Source organism: Nothobranchius furzeri, chromosome 5, assembly GCF_043380555.1.
Source record: "Nothobranchius furzeri strain GRZ-AD chromosome 5, NfurGRZ-RIMD1, whole genome shotgun sequence".
Lineage (NCBI taxonomy): Eukaryota > Metazoa > Chordata > Actinopteri > Cyprinodontiformes > Nothobranchiidae > Nothobranchius > Nothobranchius furzeri.
The window spans coordinates 34,587,640-34,607,627 of NC_091745.1; the positions used below are offsets into that span (position 1 = coordinate 34,587,640).

General features: G+C 43.9%; 2 protein-coding genes across 6 annotated transcripts; one reads left to right on the forward strand and one right to left on the reverse strand.

Annotated features, from left to right (window-relative positions):
- Positions 1-560: 560 nt before the first annotated feature.
- LOC139070030 (tRNA (guanine(10)-N2)-methyltransferase homolog) lies at positions 561-19,263 on the forward strand. Of its 5 annotated transcripts, none has more exons than XM_070551595.1 (15): positions 561-662; positions 1,042-1,159; positions 1,283-1,352; positions 1,468-1,594; positions 8,220-8,293; positions 8,413-8,494; positions 8,568-8,660; positions 8,769-8,903; positions 8,988-9,144; positions 9,243-9,323; positions 9,444-9,608; positions 10,152-10,224; positions 10,382-10,516; positions 16,312-16,432; positions 19,011-19,263. In XM_070551595.1, the coding sequence occupies exons 1-15, from the start codon at positions 630-632 to the stop codon at positions 19,149-19,151; spliced, it is 1,605 nt and encodes a 534-aa protein (XP_070407696.1). In that variant the 5' UTR covers positions 561-629; the 3' UTR covers positions 19,152-19,263. The 5 variants fall into 5 exon arrangements, with proteins under 5 accessions (XP_070407696.1, XP_070407695.1, XP_070407699.1 ...); XM_070551594.1 differs by having other exon boundaries at positions 630-767; XM_070551596.1 differs by lacking the exons at positions 561-662; positions 1,042-1,159; positions 1,283-1,352; positions 1,468-1,594 and adding exons at positions 5,471-7,770; positions 8,054-8,119.
- On the reverse strand, positions 5,541-6,008 carry LOC139070031 (actin-binding Rho-activating protein-like). Its single transcript, XM_070551599.1, has one exon. The coding sequence runs from the start codon at positions 6,006-6,008 to the stop codon at positions 5,541-5,543; it is 468 nt and encodes a 155-aa protein (XP_070407700.1).
- Positions 19,264-19,988: the final 725 nt, after the last annotated feature.

Here is a 19,988-nt window from a genome sequence, read left to right on the forward strand (position 1 = left end):
TATGTGGAGATTCTACTTTTTTATTTATTTCGTGTCAAACGGTTTTTGTCTGTTACTGTAAAATTCGCCATTTTTTGTTGACTAGTAGTGTTGTTTAATGTTTAATGCTAACTAGCAAGATGTTTACGTTAGTCAGCCATTTTAGCATTTGACCAGAAATACAATTATACTCTTGGACTAAATTATTACCAACTCACGATTCATTTCTTTCTTTTTTTGCCCATGAGAGGAACTCGCTAAGCTGCTGCCGTCTGTCTCCCTGTGTCTGCCCCGGCTCTCTGACTCCTGCTTCTCTCATCCAGCCTGTCTAACTCCCTGAGGGGAGGGGCTGTGTCGGAGAGAAGTCCGCGGTGTCTTTCAAAATAAAAGCTCGCGAGTCTTCTCCATGTTATTGGGGGGGGACAAATGCGCGTTTGTCAAATATTGGAGGGGACACGTCCCACCCGTCCCCCCGTCCCCCCCGGTTCCTACGCCCTTGCTTCTAGCCAATCAGAGGCGAGAAAGGCGGGATCTTCCTTGGACATCCTACGATTCCAAAAGACGTACACGGGGCGTGTCCTGTTCCTGAATTCCTCCAGCTCGATGACATCTGTGCTCGAGTAGTAAACCTGGTTTTTGACAGATCAGCAATGGCAGAAGTGGAGGCAGAGCAGCCGGTTCAAGTTGGTGTTTCCAAACCCAGCGGTGTTCCAGTCGGGGCTTATGACAAGAAGTGCATTTTCTGCAAAATTGAAAACCAGGAAATGGGCACGGAGCTTCTGCACTCCGTGAGATTTATGTGGTCGTTGTTATTTTGAGTTCTACGCTACCTAGCTTTAGCATGTTTCTCACATAAACTGCTCCTAGTTCTTGTGAATCGTTAACGCCAACATTTTACTGCGAGTGCTTTAGTAAACACTGACGCGAGTCCTTCACATTTAGATGTCAGGATGGAGCCTTCCTAGCTATATTTTAAGATATGTCTGCTTGAACCCAAATGTTAAAATCCAGTGTGGTAAACCAAGTGTTTTATAATAAATGTGTGCTTTCCTCCCGGGGCAGGACGAGGAGCTGTCTTGTTTCAGAGACATTAAACCCGGAGCTCCACATCACTACCTGGTAGTCCCAAACCAACACGTTGGAAACTGTAAATCACTCGGCAAAGAGCACGTGCCTTTAGGTACATCAGCTGCTGTCCCCTATTATATTGTGCTGTTATTCTGTTCTGTAGCTGGTAAAAGTGAAGCTAAAGTATTGATTTTAGCATTATTTAACACGTAGTGTGTGCTTTTATTGTTTCTAGTGAAGCAGATGGTCGAAGTGGGGAAACAGATTCTCCAAAGAAACAGTGTCGCTGATCTCACGGACGTCAGGTTGGGAACGTTCAGTCCTCTGCTGCTGTCAGATTCCCAGCTGTTAATGGTTTAACATTGGGAAAGATGGGATTCGTTGGACGCATCATTGAGAATCTGGTGTTTATTTGGGCAGGTTTGGTTTCCACTGGCCTCCCTTCTGTTCTGTCACACACTTACATCTCCATGTTCTTGCACCTGCCAGTCAAATGGGCTTCATGTCTCGCCTCTTCTACAGACTCAACTCCTACTGGTTTATCACGGTAAGCTTTTCCCCACTACTACAGGTGCTGGCCAGTAAATTACAATATCATCAAAAGGTTGAAAATATTTCAGTAATTCCATTCAAAACGTGAAACTTGTACATTATATTCATGCAATGCACACAGACCAATGTATTTCCAATGTTCATTACATTTAAATTTGATATTCATAAGTGACAACTAATGAAAACTCCAAATTTGGTATCTCAGAAAATTAGAATATTCTGAAAAGGCTGAATATAGAAGACACCTGCTGCCACTCTAATCAGCTGATTTACTCAAAACACCTGCAAAGGCCTTTAAAAGGTCCCTCAGTCTTGTTTTGAAGGCACCACAATCATGGGGAAGACTTCTGACTTAACAGCTGTCCAAAAGACAATCATTGACACCTTGCACAAGGAGGGCAAGACACAAAAGGTGATTGCTAAAGAAGCTGGCTGTTCGCAGAGCTCTGTGTCCAAGCACATTAACAGACAGGCGAAGGGACGGAAAAAATGTGGTAGAAAAAAGTGTACAAGCTCTAGGGATAACCGCACCCTGCAGAGAATTGTGACGACAAACCCATTCAAAAATGTGGGGGAGATCCACAAAGAGTGGACTGCAGCTGGAGTCAGCGCTTCAAGAACCACCACGAGGAGACTCATGAAAGACATGGGATTCAGGTGTCGCATTCCGTGTGTCAAGCCACTCTTGAACATGAAACAGCGCAAGAAGCGTCTCGCCTGGGCCAAGGACAAAAAGGGCTGGACTGATGCTGAGTGGTCCAAAGTTATGTTTTCTGATGAAAGCAAGTTCTGCATTTCCTTTGGAAATCAAGGACCCAGAGTCTGGAGGAAGAGCGGAGAAGCACAGAATCCACGTTGCATGAGGTCCAGTGTAAAGTTTCCACCGTCAGTGATGGTGTGGGGTGCCATGTCATCTGCCGGTGTTGGCCCACTCTGTTTCCTGAGGTCCAGGGTCAATGCAGCCGTCTACCAGGAAGTTTTAGAGCACTTCATGCTTCCTGCTGCTGACCAACTTTATGGGGATGCAGACTTCACCTTTCAACAGGACTTGGCACCTGCACACAGTGCCAAAACCACCAGCACCTGGTTCAAGGACCATGGTATCCCTGTCCTTGATTGGCCAGCAAACTCGCCTGACCTTAACCCCATAGAAAATCTATGGGGTATTGTGAAGCGGAGGATGCAATACGCTAGACCCAACAATGCAGAGGAGCTGAAGACGACTATCAGAGCAACCTGGGCTCTCATAACACCTGAGCAGTGCCACAGACTGATCGAGTCCATGCCACGCCGCATTACTGCAGTTATTGAGGCAAAAGGAGCCCCGACTAAGTATTGAGTGCTATACATGCACATTCTTTTCATGTTCATTCTTTTCAGTTGGCCAACATTAGAGAAACAAACATTTTTTCATTGGCCTTTAGAATATTCTAATTTTCTGAGATACCAGATTTGATGTTTTCATTGGTTGTCACCTATAAATATCAAAATTAAATGTAATAAACATCGGAAATACATTGGTCTGTGTGCATTGCATGAATATAATGTACAAGTTTCACGTTTTGAATGGAATTACTGAAATATTTTCAACCTTTTGATGATATTCTAATTTACTGGCCAGCACCTGTAAGTGTGCTGCTGGTAAGAAACAAACATTTGTTCTCATGTCGGGTTGTACTCGAAATGATGCGTTAACAGACTCCTGCATGCATCTAAAAACATTATTTCTTTAGTTGATAAATGTCTGCCAGATGGTGTTTTTCCTTGAAGTTTTCGTCAAAGGTTGTGTAAAAACCACAAACAGCACTGATATTTCTAGTTTTTGAAATGTGTGAAGTTTCTGTGTGTTTTTCATCACTGGGTGTAGGGGGCAACAACTTCTGAAACCACAAAAATGCAGAATTTAGTTCAGGAATATAAGTTTAAGTTAAAGCTTCACCTGGACTGAACTTCATCTCTTTTCCAGCAGAGGGTGCTGTCTGCTATTGACAAAATTAATTTTCCCTCCAGATTAGAAAAATCAGCTCTTCTGTTTACAGAACCAGACTCTACATGAAAACGAAAACCTTAGAATGTTAAATGTTTTAAACGATGAACCAAAACTTTAAACGTTTTCTCAGATTAGTCCACAAGCTAAGTGCTACAAGTGCTAATGGTGCTCATACTTCCTGCTAAGCTGCACTGTTCCCTAGATCTGATCTGGTGAAAGGAAGGAAGCACCAGCGGTAACGACTAATGCCTGACTTTATTGGGTTTTTTTTTTCAGGCAGATCAGTTGATCGAACTTCTCAACACAAAATGATCCGCTGGATTTGTCTTCATCCATCTTGCAGATGTCCTGTTGGCTGTCACAGGGATTATAGTCGGTTGGCCACAGCTAAAGACAGTATTTGACTTATTTTTCATCTTTTGAATGTGACCACTTTATCTTTTATTCTAAAAACATTTGGGAGTTTAAAAGGAGCCAAATATAAATCTTTAGTGTGCGTGAGGAGGCGTACGTCACTGGGATGACCCAGGAATCTGCTGTTATGGGTGAAATTAAGGTCAAACTGTTTAATTTCCAGTAACTTGTTTTGGAATAACAAAATGTCTGAAATTGAACCAATGAGATTAGAAGAATCATTTATAACTCCTACCAAACCCAAAACACCTGTTAAAGTCACGACTCAGACACAGCTGCCAGCATAACTCCACTTGTTTCTACATCTCATGCATGAAACAAAATCTGAAACCACAGTGAAAGTTTGATGTTTTAATGTTTGACACCAAACAAAATCTTCATTTATTCTCAGAACATCTCAGATGTTCTAATCTGCAGTTTAGCTGAAACGAAGCATGAATAAAGTGTCTACAAGCGTAATCCTCCGACTCAAATGATAGCATAACATAATCCCAACAAGCGCTGAAATACGGTTGTTATTGTGCATCAGATTGTTTATTTATTGTTTTAATAAAAATGCTGAAAGGGTTTTATGTGAAAATGGATGTTGTGACATAACCAGTGCGATATTTTATTCCTCAGCTCCTGCAGTGACAGTCAGGTTGTGACTGAACCTGTGAAAACTGAAACAAACAAGATGATAAAAGAAAAGATTAAAATTAGTAAAACATGAACCAGAACATAAATAGGATGAAATATTGTGTCATTTCCTGTTGGATGGGTCTACTTCTGGGGGTAGAATTCTAGTTTCAACCGTAACGCACGGCCAAACTTCACTGCTAATAAAAACTGAATGTAAGTATATGTGCATTATTATTTTTGCTGTATATATGTATTTAATTTAGAATAAACGGTACTAATAAGTAATGACTTTTGAGTTTTTCTGTTGGTTCGGCTGCACCAGTCGGTGCTTAAAGCCTGAGGAATTACACAGAAGTTTTGATTTTTACATTACAACTCTTAACTGTGCGATTTCTTCTTACTACTAAAAGCTCATGAATGGAATTGATTAACATTTAATTGGCATAAAAACTTGTGTCTCTTTGACCGTGTGGCTTACAGAAACTCAAACTGCCCTCGTATGATAAATACGAGCTGTGGAGCCCAGCCGGCTCCGGTTCATCCTGTAGCACCACGTAGCTTTTTATGAAAACACTGGTTGGATTTCACATGAACCACTAGATTTACCACTCATCATCTTTGGGTTAGCTTCATCCTGGCAGGTGTGCTAATCACCATCATCAGGCTGTAAATCAGTCAGTCGGACAGAGTTCATTAGCAAAATACCTCCTGAACACCTGGACAGGCTGTAATAAAACGCCCACATAGCATAGCCTCACCTAACTGGGTGTAATCTGCAAATGTTGCTATGAACACGTAAACCTGAGAGCAGCACAGGCCGTGTAACATTTACTACCCTGCTGTCGAGGTAGAGGGCATTGTTAATCAAGGCTTGTGCTCACTCCACCAGAAAGATGACCACATGATCATCCTTCCCTTACCAGAGCATCTCCCCATCAAACTCAACCAGTCTCTGTTTTCTGGCCCGTAACAGAGTCCCCACCAGTTTATTGGAGATCGTCACATAATGTTCAAAAAGTTTTCCAAATTCTACAGCCACCACTTTTGTTCCACTGCTGCGTCCGCCCCCATCCTTCAGCTCTCCGATGGTCCTTATCTCCTTGCACAGCCTCTGGACCTCATCACTGATGTGTGTGTGAGCCTCCTGCCCACGCCGCTCTGTCAGAGACCCCTGTAGAGGTCTTCCATAGTCATCCTGGCCCCTCTGAGGGACCACCACACTCAGTCTGGTGTTGTGGCTGAAAGGGTTGTGCTTTTGCTGCTCCTGGTGCTCACTGCACCACTTCTGCCAGCCTTCTTTCAGACCTTTGACGGAGACATGCAGCCCAGCAGGAGGGTGGATGTCATCTTCAGTCTCTGACGAGATCTGGCTGTTGGTCCCCATCACTGACAACAACTCTGTAGATGATAATTAATTAAAATAATAGACAACAGGCTGAATGAATACCAGTCCAAAATAAAAATCTGAGAAGTTGACAGACAAAACCAACGTTTAGTGATCATAGTCTAAGGAGCTTTGAAAGAAAAGCGTCTGGACTTCTTTGAGTTGCTTGAAGATGTTTCACCTCTCATCCGAGAGGCTTCTTCAGTTCTAAGGTCAAATGGTGGAGAGTCCTAGCCTAGTGAACTAGACCAAATTCTTGCTTTGCAAGAATAATACATTTACACTAAATAATAAATTTATTTAGTCTGGCTTGCCAGGCTAGGAGAGTCCCAGATTCAAACCCAGTGGGAGTTTCAAAACGAAGAGGGAACAAAAGACCCCCTGATGATCTTCTACATAAACACATGAGCCCAGGTGTGAGGGTGGGTGTGGGTCCTATTCAGCCAGAGTTTCGGGTGAGCTCATTGTGAAGCCTGGCCCCACCCTATCATGTGAATTCCTGAGGTCAGATGGCCCAGGATATGCGTGGGTGTTGAGGCATCTGGGAAGGGATCTCAAAACTGGATTATAGATGGCAGACAGTTGGTGTCGTACACCACCGCCTCTGTTCAAAGATAGTTGCTCACAGTGGACATAAATGGCTTCCTTTACTCCTCTTTCAAACCATCTGTCCTCTCTGTCCAAAATGCGAACGTTGGCATCCTCGAAAGAGTGACCTTTGTCCTTTAGATGCAAATGAACTGCTGAGTCCTGTCCCGTGGAGGTGGCTCTTCTATGTTGTGCCATTCGCTTGTGAAGTGGCTGTTTTGGTTTCTCCGATGTAGAGGTCTGGGCATTCCTCGCTGCACTGTACAGCATACACCACATTGTTGTTTGTGTTTAGGAGTTTTGTCTTTCGGGTGAACCAGTTTCTGTCTGAGTGTGTTGCTGGGCCTGAAGTACACTGGTATGTTGTGTTTGGAGAAAACCCTCTCGGATGAGCAACTCAAAGAAGTCCAGACGCTTTCTTTCAAAGCTCCTTAGACTACAATGACCTGGATGACTGAGAACCTTCACAGACATTTAGTGATAATAGTCCAACTTACATAGAAATGATTTGGTTCCGGTCTGAGCTGCAGCAACGCTTCACCACTGCCAAAATTCAACCATGTCCACTGTTGTAGCTACTTTCTCACAAACAAGCTGCGGTTCCGCTGACATGAGCAGCTTTTAAATGCTTTTCGATCAGCAGGCAGTCCCGTTGAGTGACAGCAGTTTTGGCCAATAGGGAGGAGGAGACGATAAGCTAAGCAATCAGCGATGAGAGGAGGGTGTGCGCGACAAACGTGATTTATCTGCGGTGTTAAGCAGATTACTGCCTTTAAAGGAGGGAGTTTATCTACGTCTGCGTGTCCAGGACGCTAGCCATAATTATATAGTTATTAAAAACTTTGATTAAAAATAAAAGATAAAATGTTCAACAGTTTACTTAATATTTGGATAATTCAAAGTTGATTTAAGAAATAACTGTAATAGAAGACTAATAAAACCACACTGGTTTAGTTTACTGAATGTGCTATGTGTAATTACCGTTTAATATGGTAATAAGTGTTTTTTGTGTTTGAGACCTGGTTTTGTGTTTGAGACCTGGTTTTGTGTTTGAGACCTGGTTTCAACCCGGACTTGTTATGAGTGAGCATCAGACATGGCGTCTTCCTGTAGTAGAACATGCCTTCAGTATTTATTGCACCTTGCTCACGATAATCTGGATTTCAGGTTACCGGTAACGTTTTGAAACCATCTCAGTGTTTGTTTGACCTTTAGTGGTTGTTTACGGCTCTTCGTGGCTACGCGGTGGCCGCTGTTTCATGTAGCTTCATTAGCCTCCTGCTAACGCTAAGTCGAATGTTTGTGAATCGTGTATTCATATAAAATAAAGTTTATTTGTATGTTTGCTGACTTTCTACAGCTTCACGCATGTATTCTGTCTGTGTTATTATCACCATGTTGTGTGTCTAGCCTCTGTAAAAACGCTGCATTTGGTGGAAAATAATATTGTCTTACAGGAAATCAAGGCTTTGCTGGCTCTCAGAGCAAAACCGTTTCTTCCGTGTGAAAACTTCAATGAACAGGTTTCAATGGCTCGATGTTACTCCTATTACTTGGAAGCAAGTACGTAAGATTTTAATGTGTGTGTGTGTGTGCGTGCGTGCGTGCGTGCGTGCTTTTTAGTCCCCTTTCTGGTGCCTGAACAGTTTGACAGAGGAAGATGTTCGCAGTGTCATGGCCAGATCTGTTTGTGCTAAGTAAGTGGTTTAGCTGGATTCAATTAAAAAAAAATGTTATGACAGACCTGGAAAAGTTCCCAGAACCCAATCAGTGATCACGTTATCTAGTTGTAGTCCATTCCATGTCGTCTTTCCAGGTCTGCTTTTGAGTTATGGGGGCGCGGACGCACTCACAGTGAACTCAGAACATCCCTTTTGAACTACTCACCAGAGAAAATGGTTCGACTGCTTAGTTCACTTTGGAGCAGAAAATCATTGATTTTTGTTCTAACCTCAGGATGTTACTCTACAGAGTCCATATGTGCACAAAGAGTCCACCTACAGAATTAACGTCTACACGTTCAACAAAACGTTGCTGTTTGCAGACAGGATCAAAAAGATCGATGTGAGTAGTTAGAAAGAAGAAAGAAAACTATCTTTAATATATACACACGCTTGGAATGGAAACGAGAGAATGGACATCTTGTAGAGTCTTTTCTTCCCTCTGCTCCAGGCTTTGGAATATCTTCCATTTGAAGGTACAGTGAGTCTGAAGAGCCCTCAGCACATCTTCTGTCTGTTGGAGGATTACGGCACAGATCCCAACAACATCCCAGAGCATCCCAACTACGTCTACTTTGGCAGATGGGTGAGATCACGCTTGACTGTTTAAGTGAAGCTAAGGAGATCAGGGGTTTCTCGGCTAAACGCTTCTTGTAACCTACTGGATCAGATTGCAGACGGTCAGCGGGAACTGATTCGCTCCCACAGCGTGAAGAGCAGACACTTCATTGGCAACACCAGCATGGATGCTGGCCTCTCGTTCATCATGACCAACCATGCTAAGGTCAAAGAGAACGACCTTGTTTTTGACCCTTTTGTTGGCACAGGTGACTTCATACCGTCAGATGCAGAAATTCACAGAAAGTTTCAGTCACAGAATAAATTTTAAAAAGTAAATTTTTTGTGTTGATTCTGTCCGCCGTAGGGAGTCTTTTGGTCGCGTGTTCTCATTTTGGAGCTTATGTTTGTGGAACAGATATTGATTACAACACTATTCACGGCAAAGGTGCGTTCACTTCCAGCTACAGTTGGCGATGTGTCTCTTGATGTCCTTCAGCTGTGAAAAAATAAAGAATTTTCCAAATTGCAATTTTACAAATTTAACAGCCATGCCTTGGCTTTGAAGGTCGGTCCAGCCGTAAAAACCAGAAGTGGCGAGGTCCCGACGAGAACATCAGAGCGAATCTGCGGCAGTACGGAACACAGAAGATGTATGTGGATGTGATGGTGTCGGACGCATCGAAGCCGGTGTGGAGGAACGCCGCTCTGTTTGACGCCATCATTACTGACCGTAGGTCCTGGAGTTGTTCTAAATGAATTACCTACCAGCAGAACACAACATTTACAGTAAATATGAAACATTTCCCCCTCTTATAAATAATATAACAAACACTATCATTTGTCTTTTTAACAATAACTTATCACGTTGGTTGGACCACCCTTAGCTTTGATTACAGCACACATTCGCTGTGGCGTTGTTTCGATAAGCGAGAATCCTGGTATCCGAGTATTTTATTATCCTGTGACACACACCCATGTCCAGTGTTTATTCAGGTTCATGCTCATTTGTTTCCTTTTAGAATGAATGAATGAATGAAGTCTTCATTTCAAACATAAAAAATCACAGCAGGGAAATAAACACAACATGTCTGTAACTGATGCACTGCAGCTAGAATTCACAGAGTTCCCTGAACGTCTCGTGAAGGTGTGATAGACGCAGCTACAGGTTATCGTGTGTAGAAGGACAGCTTATTCAGAAGTAGTGAAAGAATAACGAAATGTCTAAGAAGTGACGTTCTAACACACACACACACACACTCTGTTTTTTTATTAGCTCCATATGGAATCAGAGAATCAACGAGGAAAACGGGCTCCCACAAGGACATCGCTAAAGCCCCTGATGGCAGGTACGTACACCTGACGTTCCATAAACATGTTCTTGTCTGCATCTGTAATAGACTTGGCTGAGATCTTGAAGTCAGGCTAGAATTTCCTGGTAAATTCTGGGATGTTCAGACCTTTTGGGAAGACCGCAGTGTTCTGATGTTTCTATTTTCTCTGAAGCTACGCCGATTCCCACGTTCCCGTCTCGCAGGCGTACAACCTAAGCGACATCTTTGCAGACCTGTTACACTTCTCCGCCCAGCACCTGGTTGTGGGCGGGAGGCTCGTTTATTGGCTGCCCGTCTACAGGCCCGAGTGAGTAAACACGTTATTCAGCTGCTGCTTTAACTCTGATTTTATGGCAGCTGACAAACTTTTGGTTCTTGTTTTAATTTGGTGAAAATCATTTAACAGCATTCAGCAGTGAGGATTAAATCATGCCTTAAGTTCACTGACTGATTAAACTGACATAAAAAGCCATTTTTATCTGCTAACTCACACAGTTGGCTATTTAGATTGTGTGTCTCATCTTTAATGAGTAACATTTCAACTCTTTTGCTCTGTGAATTGAACGTATGTGCAAGATGTCTAGTTGCTTAATTTTCCTTTTTGCAGTTTTCATGAACTATTTGATCTTTGATGGGTTTTTAATTTCCAGAAATCCTGTTTTAGAAAAGAAAACGAGGATTTCCAAGTTATGTTGCTGTTTTCTCAGTTGGTATTTTAATTACAACAACTTTATCGTACTTTAAATCTGTGCGTTAAATGACCCCTCGGTGGTTCAGTTTGCAGCACTGCTGCCTTGCAGCGAGGTTGCCGGTTCCACCTCTCTGTGGATTAGCTTCTATAAGGGATAACGGTGGCAAAGGAGATAATCAATCAGTCATTTTATTTATAAAGAGTTAAGTGCTCACCCCGTAATCAGAAGGTTGCAAGCTCGAGCCTCGTTCACTTTGTCGCTGTCATTGTGTCCTTGGGCAAGACACTTAATCAATCAATCAAACTTTATTTGTATTGCACATTTCATGTACAAAAATGCAGCTCAAAGTGCTTTACAGGTTAAAATTACCCCATATTACCCATAATCCCATCATTTCCCCAAAAAGATAAAAATAATTATGACAGTTGCCCCCCCCCCCCCCCCCCACCCACACACACACACACACATCCCACATCCCATTTCCTAAGGAACACACACAACAAATACAAACATGCACACACAAAACATAAAAATTGATAAATAAAATATAAGTAAACACTGGGCCGAGTTCAGATGGGTTACGTAATGAACGACCCGCCATCAGGTGAGCCATCTGCCTCGGTAGAAGTTGATTGACGGCAGCAGCCAAGGCACCAGCCCAGGGCTCCCAGGGAGGTAGGGCAAAAACCCCCACCGCCTAAGCACTCCCCGAGGTGCGCCCAGGCCGCCACGGTCGACCACCACCCCCGAGGCAGAGGGCCCCACAGAGGAAAACACTGGCACGAACAAACAAGTATCATAAAAATAATTAGAGCCAATATGGATAGTAAAATAACTACAAAAACTGATTAAAAGATAGTAAAACACTAGGACATAAATGTCTAATAAAACTAAAATATAAATAATAAAATAAAAAAAATAAAACAAGCAATGCAGCTGAAAACAGATATCAATTCAAAGCTATGGTAAAAAGGTGAGTCTTAAGCCTGCTCTTAAAAGCATAAACATTCTCTACGACCCTGAGGTCCTCTGACAGACTGTTCCAGAGACGAGGGCCATAAAACTGGAAGGACGCCTCGCTGTGGGTATGCGTCCTGACTCTTGGAATCACAAGGAAACGGCTGCCAGAGGACTGCAGAGGTCACGAGGGTTCGTAAGGTAAAAGTTCTGAAAGATAAGAAGGCCCAAGACCGTTAAGACACCTAAAAACTATTAAGAGAACCTTTAAATGGATCCTGAAACATATGAGGAGCCAGTACAGCGATTCTAACCTGCCTGGCCTGCCGGTGGGGGTCGAAGGGACCGGTGGCGCCAGCGTTCGGCAGCCTCGCCTCTGTCAGTGCGCCCCAGGGTGGCTGTAGCTACATCGTAGTTCATGCCCACCAGCGTGTGAATGTGTGCTTGAATGACTGATTGTGTTGTATAGCACCATGGGAGGTTCCAGGACTCTAGAAGGCGCGATATCAAATACGGGCCATTTACCATCTATAATGTACCTAGGTGTGAGTGAGTGTTGACTGGTTATTTGTCTCTGTGTGTCCCTGTGATGGACTGAAGACCTGCCCCGGGTGTCCCCCACCTCTCACCCGATGAGTGTTGCAGATAGGCACCAGCTCCACCCACTGAGAATGTTCAGATATTGGACAGATATGACCCTTCAAACAACCCACCCTAGAAATTAAATAGTGCTTCTTCTTAAATAATAACTCACACCACTAGGGGGCAGTCTCATCCCACTAAACACTCACTCGCTTGCATTGTTAGTGGGTTAATTCCTTCACTGAATATCTCCCATCATACAGAAATGTGTATTTGATCACATTTGAAATAAATACCTTAAATAAAGAGTTTTACTGAGACACAGCTGTGCGTGAGCTCCTCACAAAGAGCTCTCTAACTCACGTGTTTTCCTAAGAACTGTATTCCTCAGCATTTCCCCTAAGAGCTGTAACATCCACACTCCAATAAGCACCTTTCTGCCATAGCTAACCAGCTGTGTAAATGACAGTGTTTGCACAAAATAAAGTACAGGTGTGTCCAGGTTTTCCCATCAGCTGGGCCACGGAAAACCCAACTGAGCTGCTTTTACAGGTTTGCTGTGCAAGTTGGCATTTCTAAAACAAGGTTGGGTATTGTTAAATGTTCCATGCTTTGGCAGAAAGGGAAGGAGTGCAGGTGTTCAACCGTAAAGCCATAAACCACAACAGACTGCTGCAAAAATGGACCTTCGAGGGAGCACCCCCCACAGGGCCAGAGCTCTTTCTGATCACTGATGACAAGACAAGGAGGGGGATGAGATAACCGTGCTGCGTTGTTGTTTTCTAGTTGATGTGAGAGTTAGGGAGCACATCTACCTGTACTATTAGCACCACTCTGATTTTCTGTTGTACACAAGTATGAATGTGTGTGGTCTTACGTGTGAGTGCGCTTGTGTACTCATGTTCACACGTTGGTCTTTGCTGCTCATCTCGTCAGCGCTCGACACCGTGCCTGTCAGAGGGCTCTGCCAAAATAAACATGTGAGGCCAGGCAGCCAAGTCAGATATATGAATTATCTGTCTCCATGGTCTGCCAGCTGACCTTTGTGTCTTTTTGACGCTCGCGCGCGCGCGCGTGTGTGTGTGCGTGTGTGTGTGTGTGTGTGTGTGTGTGTGTGTGTGTAAGCCCAGACGTAGCCTGTCTCCTGGGTCTAATCTGGGGCTCTATGGGGAAGCTATTGGGTTTCCCTTAACCCCCACCCACATGAAATCTGTGACCGTGATAGAACAGTGGGGACAGTGTGTGTGTGTGTGTGTGTGTGTGTGTGTGTGTGTGTGTGTGTGTGTGTGTGTGTGTGTGTGTGTGTGTGTGTGTGTGTGTTGACAGGTGACTCAGTAAAAGACAGGATCTGGACCGGGTCAGTCATTTTCACCCTTGCAGATAAACGAGGGAGGATGATGCTGCGTCACTCTTCAGTCAGAAGTTCACTAAATAGGTTAGAAACAGGAGAAGGTGAGGAAGGAAACACAGAATGCAGAGTAGGAAAAACTTAGGTTGTTATTTAAATTATTGACCTTTTATCTGGTTTTGATGAATCATTTCATGATGATTTAATTGAGAGATGAAAAGTGAACCAACTTCAGTCTTCACAGTTTCACATCAATAACCTCGGTTCACTCATCAGTTCTGTTTGGTTTGAAGTTCATAACTGGGCTTCATACCTGTAGTTTGTTTGCTCTGATCTGACTCGGTTGATTTTCCTGTCGTTTGGGAGAAGCTGATGATGGCCTGAAGCAGAAACTCGTCCATTTTGTCCACCTGAAAGAGGTTCTTCAGCACCGTGTACCCATCCACCTCCCTTTTACACCTCGGAGTTGTTCGCATCGGCCCTCTCTTTGTTTGTTTCCTTTCTCACAAAAAATCTGTAAACAAACCAAAATCTGCTTCCACAAACCACATTCTGGAGCTACGTCTGCCGATTGGTCAGATGTGTTTGGGGGCGGGGCTTCCAGTGTGTGAATGAGCGTTTTGTTGGAAGCGCCTGGAGTAGTTCTAGTCTAGAAAGTGCCGTTTGCCATTTTTACTGTGATTCAGGATGACGGTGCTACTTTAGACCCGTTTCCCCATCAGCAGCACTTCCAGGTCATTTTAGCACACCTTAATGCTCGTCTCCATTTCACCGTCCCCGGCTTGAATCACCACCTCCTGGGCCTTTTCTGGGTCCAGCCGAGTACAGGTCTGGAGTTAGGGTTAGGGGTGTGGACTAGGAAAGGCCTGGTAAAGCTGGTGAGTGAGACTTGTGGTTAACTCATGCTGATTAGTTATAACTCAGTGTGAAAGGATATCGGCAGAATGGAAGAAAAGTAAAGCAGCAGTGACGTTGCAATAGAGGCCATTTCTAAATTTCCAAAGCCAAAAAAACACAACGCAGTAATTTACACTGCTTTGTGTGAAAAACGGTGGTTTTTACGCCACAGATGCTCTTCCCTTTCCCAAATGGGCCAACATTTGACAAAATACTGCTTTTTTAATGGTTGTGGATGCCTTTTGGCGTTGATCAGCGATGTAACTCACTGCTGAAATGACCTAGAAAAGTCCTGAAAGGGGACAGGAGGGGGACCAAACCAGCATTTCCCAGAGCCGCTGAAGTGAAAATGCAGCTATAGTTCCTTTTGGCTAGCTAGTAGCTTGTGTGCTCTCAGAAGTCCAGGCTGACTCAGTTAAGGCGGTAGAACGGGTTGTCCAGTAATCGGAAGGTTGCAGGTTTGATCCCAGCTCCGACCATAGTATGCTGCTGCTGTGTCCTTGGGCAAGACACCTAACCCGCCTTGCCTGCTGGTGGTGGTCGGAGGGACCGGTGGCGCCTCTGTCAGTGCGCCCCAGGGAAGCCTTGGCTACGTCGTAACCTCTGAGTAAAAGTGTAAGCTTCACAACGTGTGTGGTGATGTCATCACGCCGACTGGAATTGATAAGAGAATCGTTTACAAATATGGCGAACGATTCCTAAGAGTTGAAACTGGTTGTTTAGTCCATACTGGTGTATGGACTAAACAGCTAAAAACTGCAGGTGTGAAAAGCACCTCATAAAACTCCTAGGAAAACAGAAAGCTGGATTATTCTGCTGCTGGGACATTTTAGGTAATCCTAGATTATTAATCAGAGGTTTAGAAGGTTCAAACTGCTGTTTGATTCTGGAGGCAGTGCACTTTAGCATCAGTGTTGCCGAGCACAAAGTCTTTCTCGCCACGAGTGAGAAAGTGATAATTATAGCTTTTGAGCAGAGACGCAGCTGAAGATGGCTGACGTAGGGTAATCCAGGAAGAGCCGCTGTGACTGAAACTAGAGTCTCATGGAAAAAGTGTCTCTGCTTTTTGGATAATCCCAACAGAAGAGGCCAGCCAATCCCAGAGTAGCTGGTTCTTATTGGCTGGACTGAGTTATCATCTGGCTACATGGCTGAGTGTTGCCACAGCAACCTAGCGCACCCCCACCTCCAAGTCCCACCTGTGACCCAGGCAACAGGGCAGACCGTTACAATAAAAGTCTGGTGGTGGTTTAGGAGAAGGTGCTGCTGGCACAAATGTGCAAACACATACATCATCCTCTGTTAATAGTCCTTAACCTGGACTAGCTGACTGATGACAGAGCGAGCAGTCAAGCTGTCAGCTTACGTTCACTTTTTCCACCTCGAGGGGAGCCTCAGCCTGTAGGCCGCCGCGGCACCGCTGTAATGGATTTGTTTATTTGAGGAGGAGATCGGGACACAAAGAGAGAACAGAGCGCTGGGTTGTACCAATGACAGAAGCAGCCAGAGATCTGTTATGTTTTCATGTCACAAATGGATGTAATTATGAAGTTTCTGTTAAGGAATATCAATCTGTTTCATCTTTGTTTCTTTCTGAGCAGCTGTGCTTGTTTGGCTCTTCTCCAGGTACTGTGAGGAGATGATTCCTCATCATGCTTGTCTTCAGCTAGTCAGCAACTGTGAGCAGACGCTCTCCAGCCACACTTCACGACGCCTAATCACCATGGAGAAAATCAAAGAACCGAAGGTGTGTGTGTGTCTGTAACTATGTACGTATGGTGTGTGTACACGTATGTGCATGTGTCTTTACATGTCACCCCTCTGCAGTAAGTCCGCCCCATCTGGCTGTGATTGACCCATTTCTCTATACTGGAACCCTAAATGGTCTAATCACATGACTTATGGAAAGCCATCCATCTTTAGATCTGACATCCATTCCACTTCAAAACCCCAAATTGCTCCCATAAACGTTCCTGTTAACATGAAGTGTGATCTTATCTGACTGGTATCTGTCTCAGGTTACACGTTTTCTGTTTTTACTTCCAAATAGGTTTTAAAGTGGCTCTGCCTGCATGCTTTAATCAGGCTTCACAGTTTGATGTTTCTGGGCTTTTTTCAGCACGTGTGTGTGTGTGACTTGGACGTGTGTTTTCATCTGTGTTCTGATGGTGAAGGAGTCGACCTAATGGCTTCTAACATTTCCTTTTTTAAGGAGAACAGAGCATCTTACAGCGTGACGTGATCTACTGTGTACTGGTGACTCGGATACTCCAGCGTCTGACTCACCAGAGATCCTTTATTATTAGCCTCACTTGTTAATCAGTCTGTGAAGATCAATTTGTGGATTGGGCAGAAATGACCACCGGTTTCATTTACTCATCACTTTATTGGCCAACTAAGGCCCTGTCCACACGTAGCCGGGGATCTGCCAAAATGTAGATATTTTTCTACGTTTTGGCCTGTCATCCACACGGAAACAAAGTTTTTTCACACGAAAACGGATCTTTTTAAAAACTCCGGCCAAAGTGAAGATCTGCGTTTTCTCCGTTTTGGGTGTCTGCGCGTGGACAGACAAAACCGGAGTTTTAAGGTCCGCAACGTCACTTTCCGCGACAAAAAACTGCTGACATCACGTGTGCGACCTGTGTTTACACTAGCCGACAGCATGGATGCCCTCAGAGCTGCGCTCGCTTTATCAATGGTCCAAGCGCTTTCTGCTTGTTTGTTTTTGCAAGCGGAATTACTGCTCCTTGCGGAAGACCACAGACGAAGGACGAGGTTAAGAACGGGGGAAGTACTGCCGCCTACAGGTCTGGCATGTCCTTAACAACGTATTTATCTGGGTACGTGTGGACAGTTTGTTTTTAAAATGCAGTGGTGTGGACAGTTTGTTTTTAAAATGCAGTGGTGTGGACAGTTTTTTTTTTTTTTTTAAACGAGGTGGTGTGGAAGCAAGTTTTTGGAGGGGCGGATATTCGTTTTTAAAAAAAACCTGGCTACGTGTGGACTAGGCCTAAATTCAAGATGGCTGCCTGCCACACTAAACTGACACGTGTCCTGAGTGCTAATTGATCACACAATATACCGTTGTTTTAGTTTGGACCCATAACTGCCTCGTTTTGTCTACTTCAAAGCTCTGGGAGAAAAGGCAGCGGCCATTCAAGGAGCACATTTAAACTATTTCATGTGTTCGATGAGTTCAGACCACAGAGGGTGGTGTCCCTAACAAAAGGTGTCCATCAGGCCTTGCCCTGAAGGCTTAGCCGCATTTCCTTCATATCCACATTTTTAAAACTCAAATTCCACTTGAATTTGTTGTTGAGGTTCCAACTCCGTGATTATATATCACAAGCTGAGGCACACATCGAAATTCCTCAAAATGTGTATTTTAATCTTGATGTCAGAAAAACCGACTCCCTGCTCTGTTAAGACGGGTGTGATTGGCTTACACAGGCCTCCCTGATTGGTCGGCTTATTGTGAGGTGAAGCATCAGCCTGGACCTTCCAGGAACACACAGCCTGGATCTGCACTCGTGTTGCCTCAGTACTGAGCTGCTTAACCAGAGAGACACTTTCTGAGCTTTTTGGGAGCGGACCTTTAAACGTAGGCAGCAGGAAATTTCTACAGAACAGGGAAAGAGGACGTCATCCTTTCTTTTCTAAAGCCCGATTTTCACGAAAAGATAACTATTCAGATTTTTAACCCCTCCACCCTGGATTACCATGGTGATACTATCGGCCATGTTGAAGAGCTCCGTGGTCGGCTCGGGAGCCAGATGGGACACATCCAATCATGAAACCATGTTGGATTGTCTCTGTCTGATTTTAGAGACAAACGAGCGAGCTGCCTGACGAATGTGACATGTAGCCAATCAGAAAGCGAGGTGGCAGAAGCCCGCTGCACACACTTGTCAAACACAGCACGCCCTTTATAATTTGGGCTTACAGTGAGTTTGTCTCCTCCGAACGGTCATGGGACATGTTTCCTGGTTGCTTGGCAACAAAAAGTGAAAAAAAGGTGGTGCAAACACTGCAGGACCAAATCTGGAGTGCTCACTTCCAGCTCAGCGCTCCGTCCTTCCAGCCATGTCTCTGCCCATCAGGAGCTTCCTCACAGCCAAGACAAACGCCATATTGTTACGGTTTTTAGATGTGTTCATGAATGTCTACTCAGACGTTTCTGTGCTTGAATGAAAATACAGAAAAGTTATAAAACCTCAAGATGCAACCACTCCACGTTCCTTACTAAATATTTAGTTTTGACAGCAAAGCTGAAGTCGTTATTTGCGTTAAACACAGAAACTTCATTATTTTCCGTTCAACAGGAACTGGACGGCCTGGCTGGTGCGCCGGACCCCCGCTGCAGCCCCTACCACGGACACAACGCCTTCAGAGAGAAGTACTTCAGCGGTCTGAACAAAAGGAGCAGCAAAGAGGACACAAGAGCAGATGTGGATGGAAAATGAGTTTAAACAAGGTTTTAGGACGAACTTCAGCAAATGAATATTCACTTATGAAAATGGGCAAAAAATGTTTATTGTTATTATTTATGTAGCAATAAAATCACATTTTAAAGTACTTTTGTTTGTGTTTACATTATGAGTTTTATCATAAGAAGGCTCTTGAAAAGAATGAATGAATCAGCTTTTGTCTTTATTAGATGCAGACGTGGAGTAAACTTCAGTCAGTGAAAGAAAAACCCTCCATGGTCTCAGAAATAACACGAGTCTTTTGGCCTTCATCTTTAACTTGCTCGTCTATTACAGTTATGACTTTGGTCAGATTTAATTTATTTCTGTGACTGTTGCGGGTTTTTCTTTCATTGACTGAAGGTTTTATTCCACTTCGGGATTTGGTCAGAGTGTGAAAGCAGCTCAGTTTTTGTGCTTGATGCAAAGGTTGGCTGGTGTCGACGCATTTCTGTGACATTTTTAGTCCGTTTAACTCTGAAATGTTTAATTCAGTGACCGATTTGGTTTTGTGGGGAACAAATGTCCCTCTTTCTTCCCATAGTAGAACAAATCGTGCCTTTTTTATGGTTTCCAAACTGGTTTTTAACCAGGTGCTTCGCTGGTGAGCTCAGTTTTCTAAACAGGATGTCTTCATCACTTTGTTAGCGTTTGTCAAACTGTGTTGAGCTCATTTTACAGAAAGTGGAACAAATTGTGTCTTTTAGGGAAGTCATTTGTTAAATGATTAAAACCGTATTTAAAAGAAGGTGATGCTGGTTAACCCGTCTGAAACGTATTCTGAACCGGTCTCACTTGGAATCAGTCATCCGGGCGTTCATCACCTTCAGACTG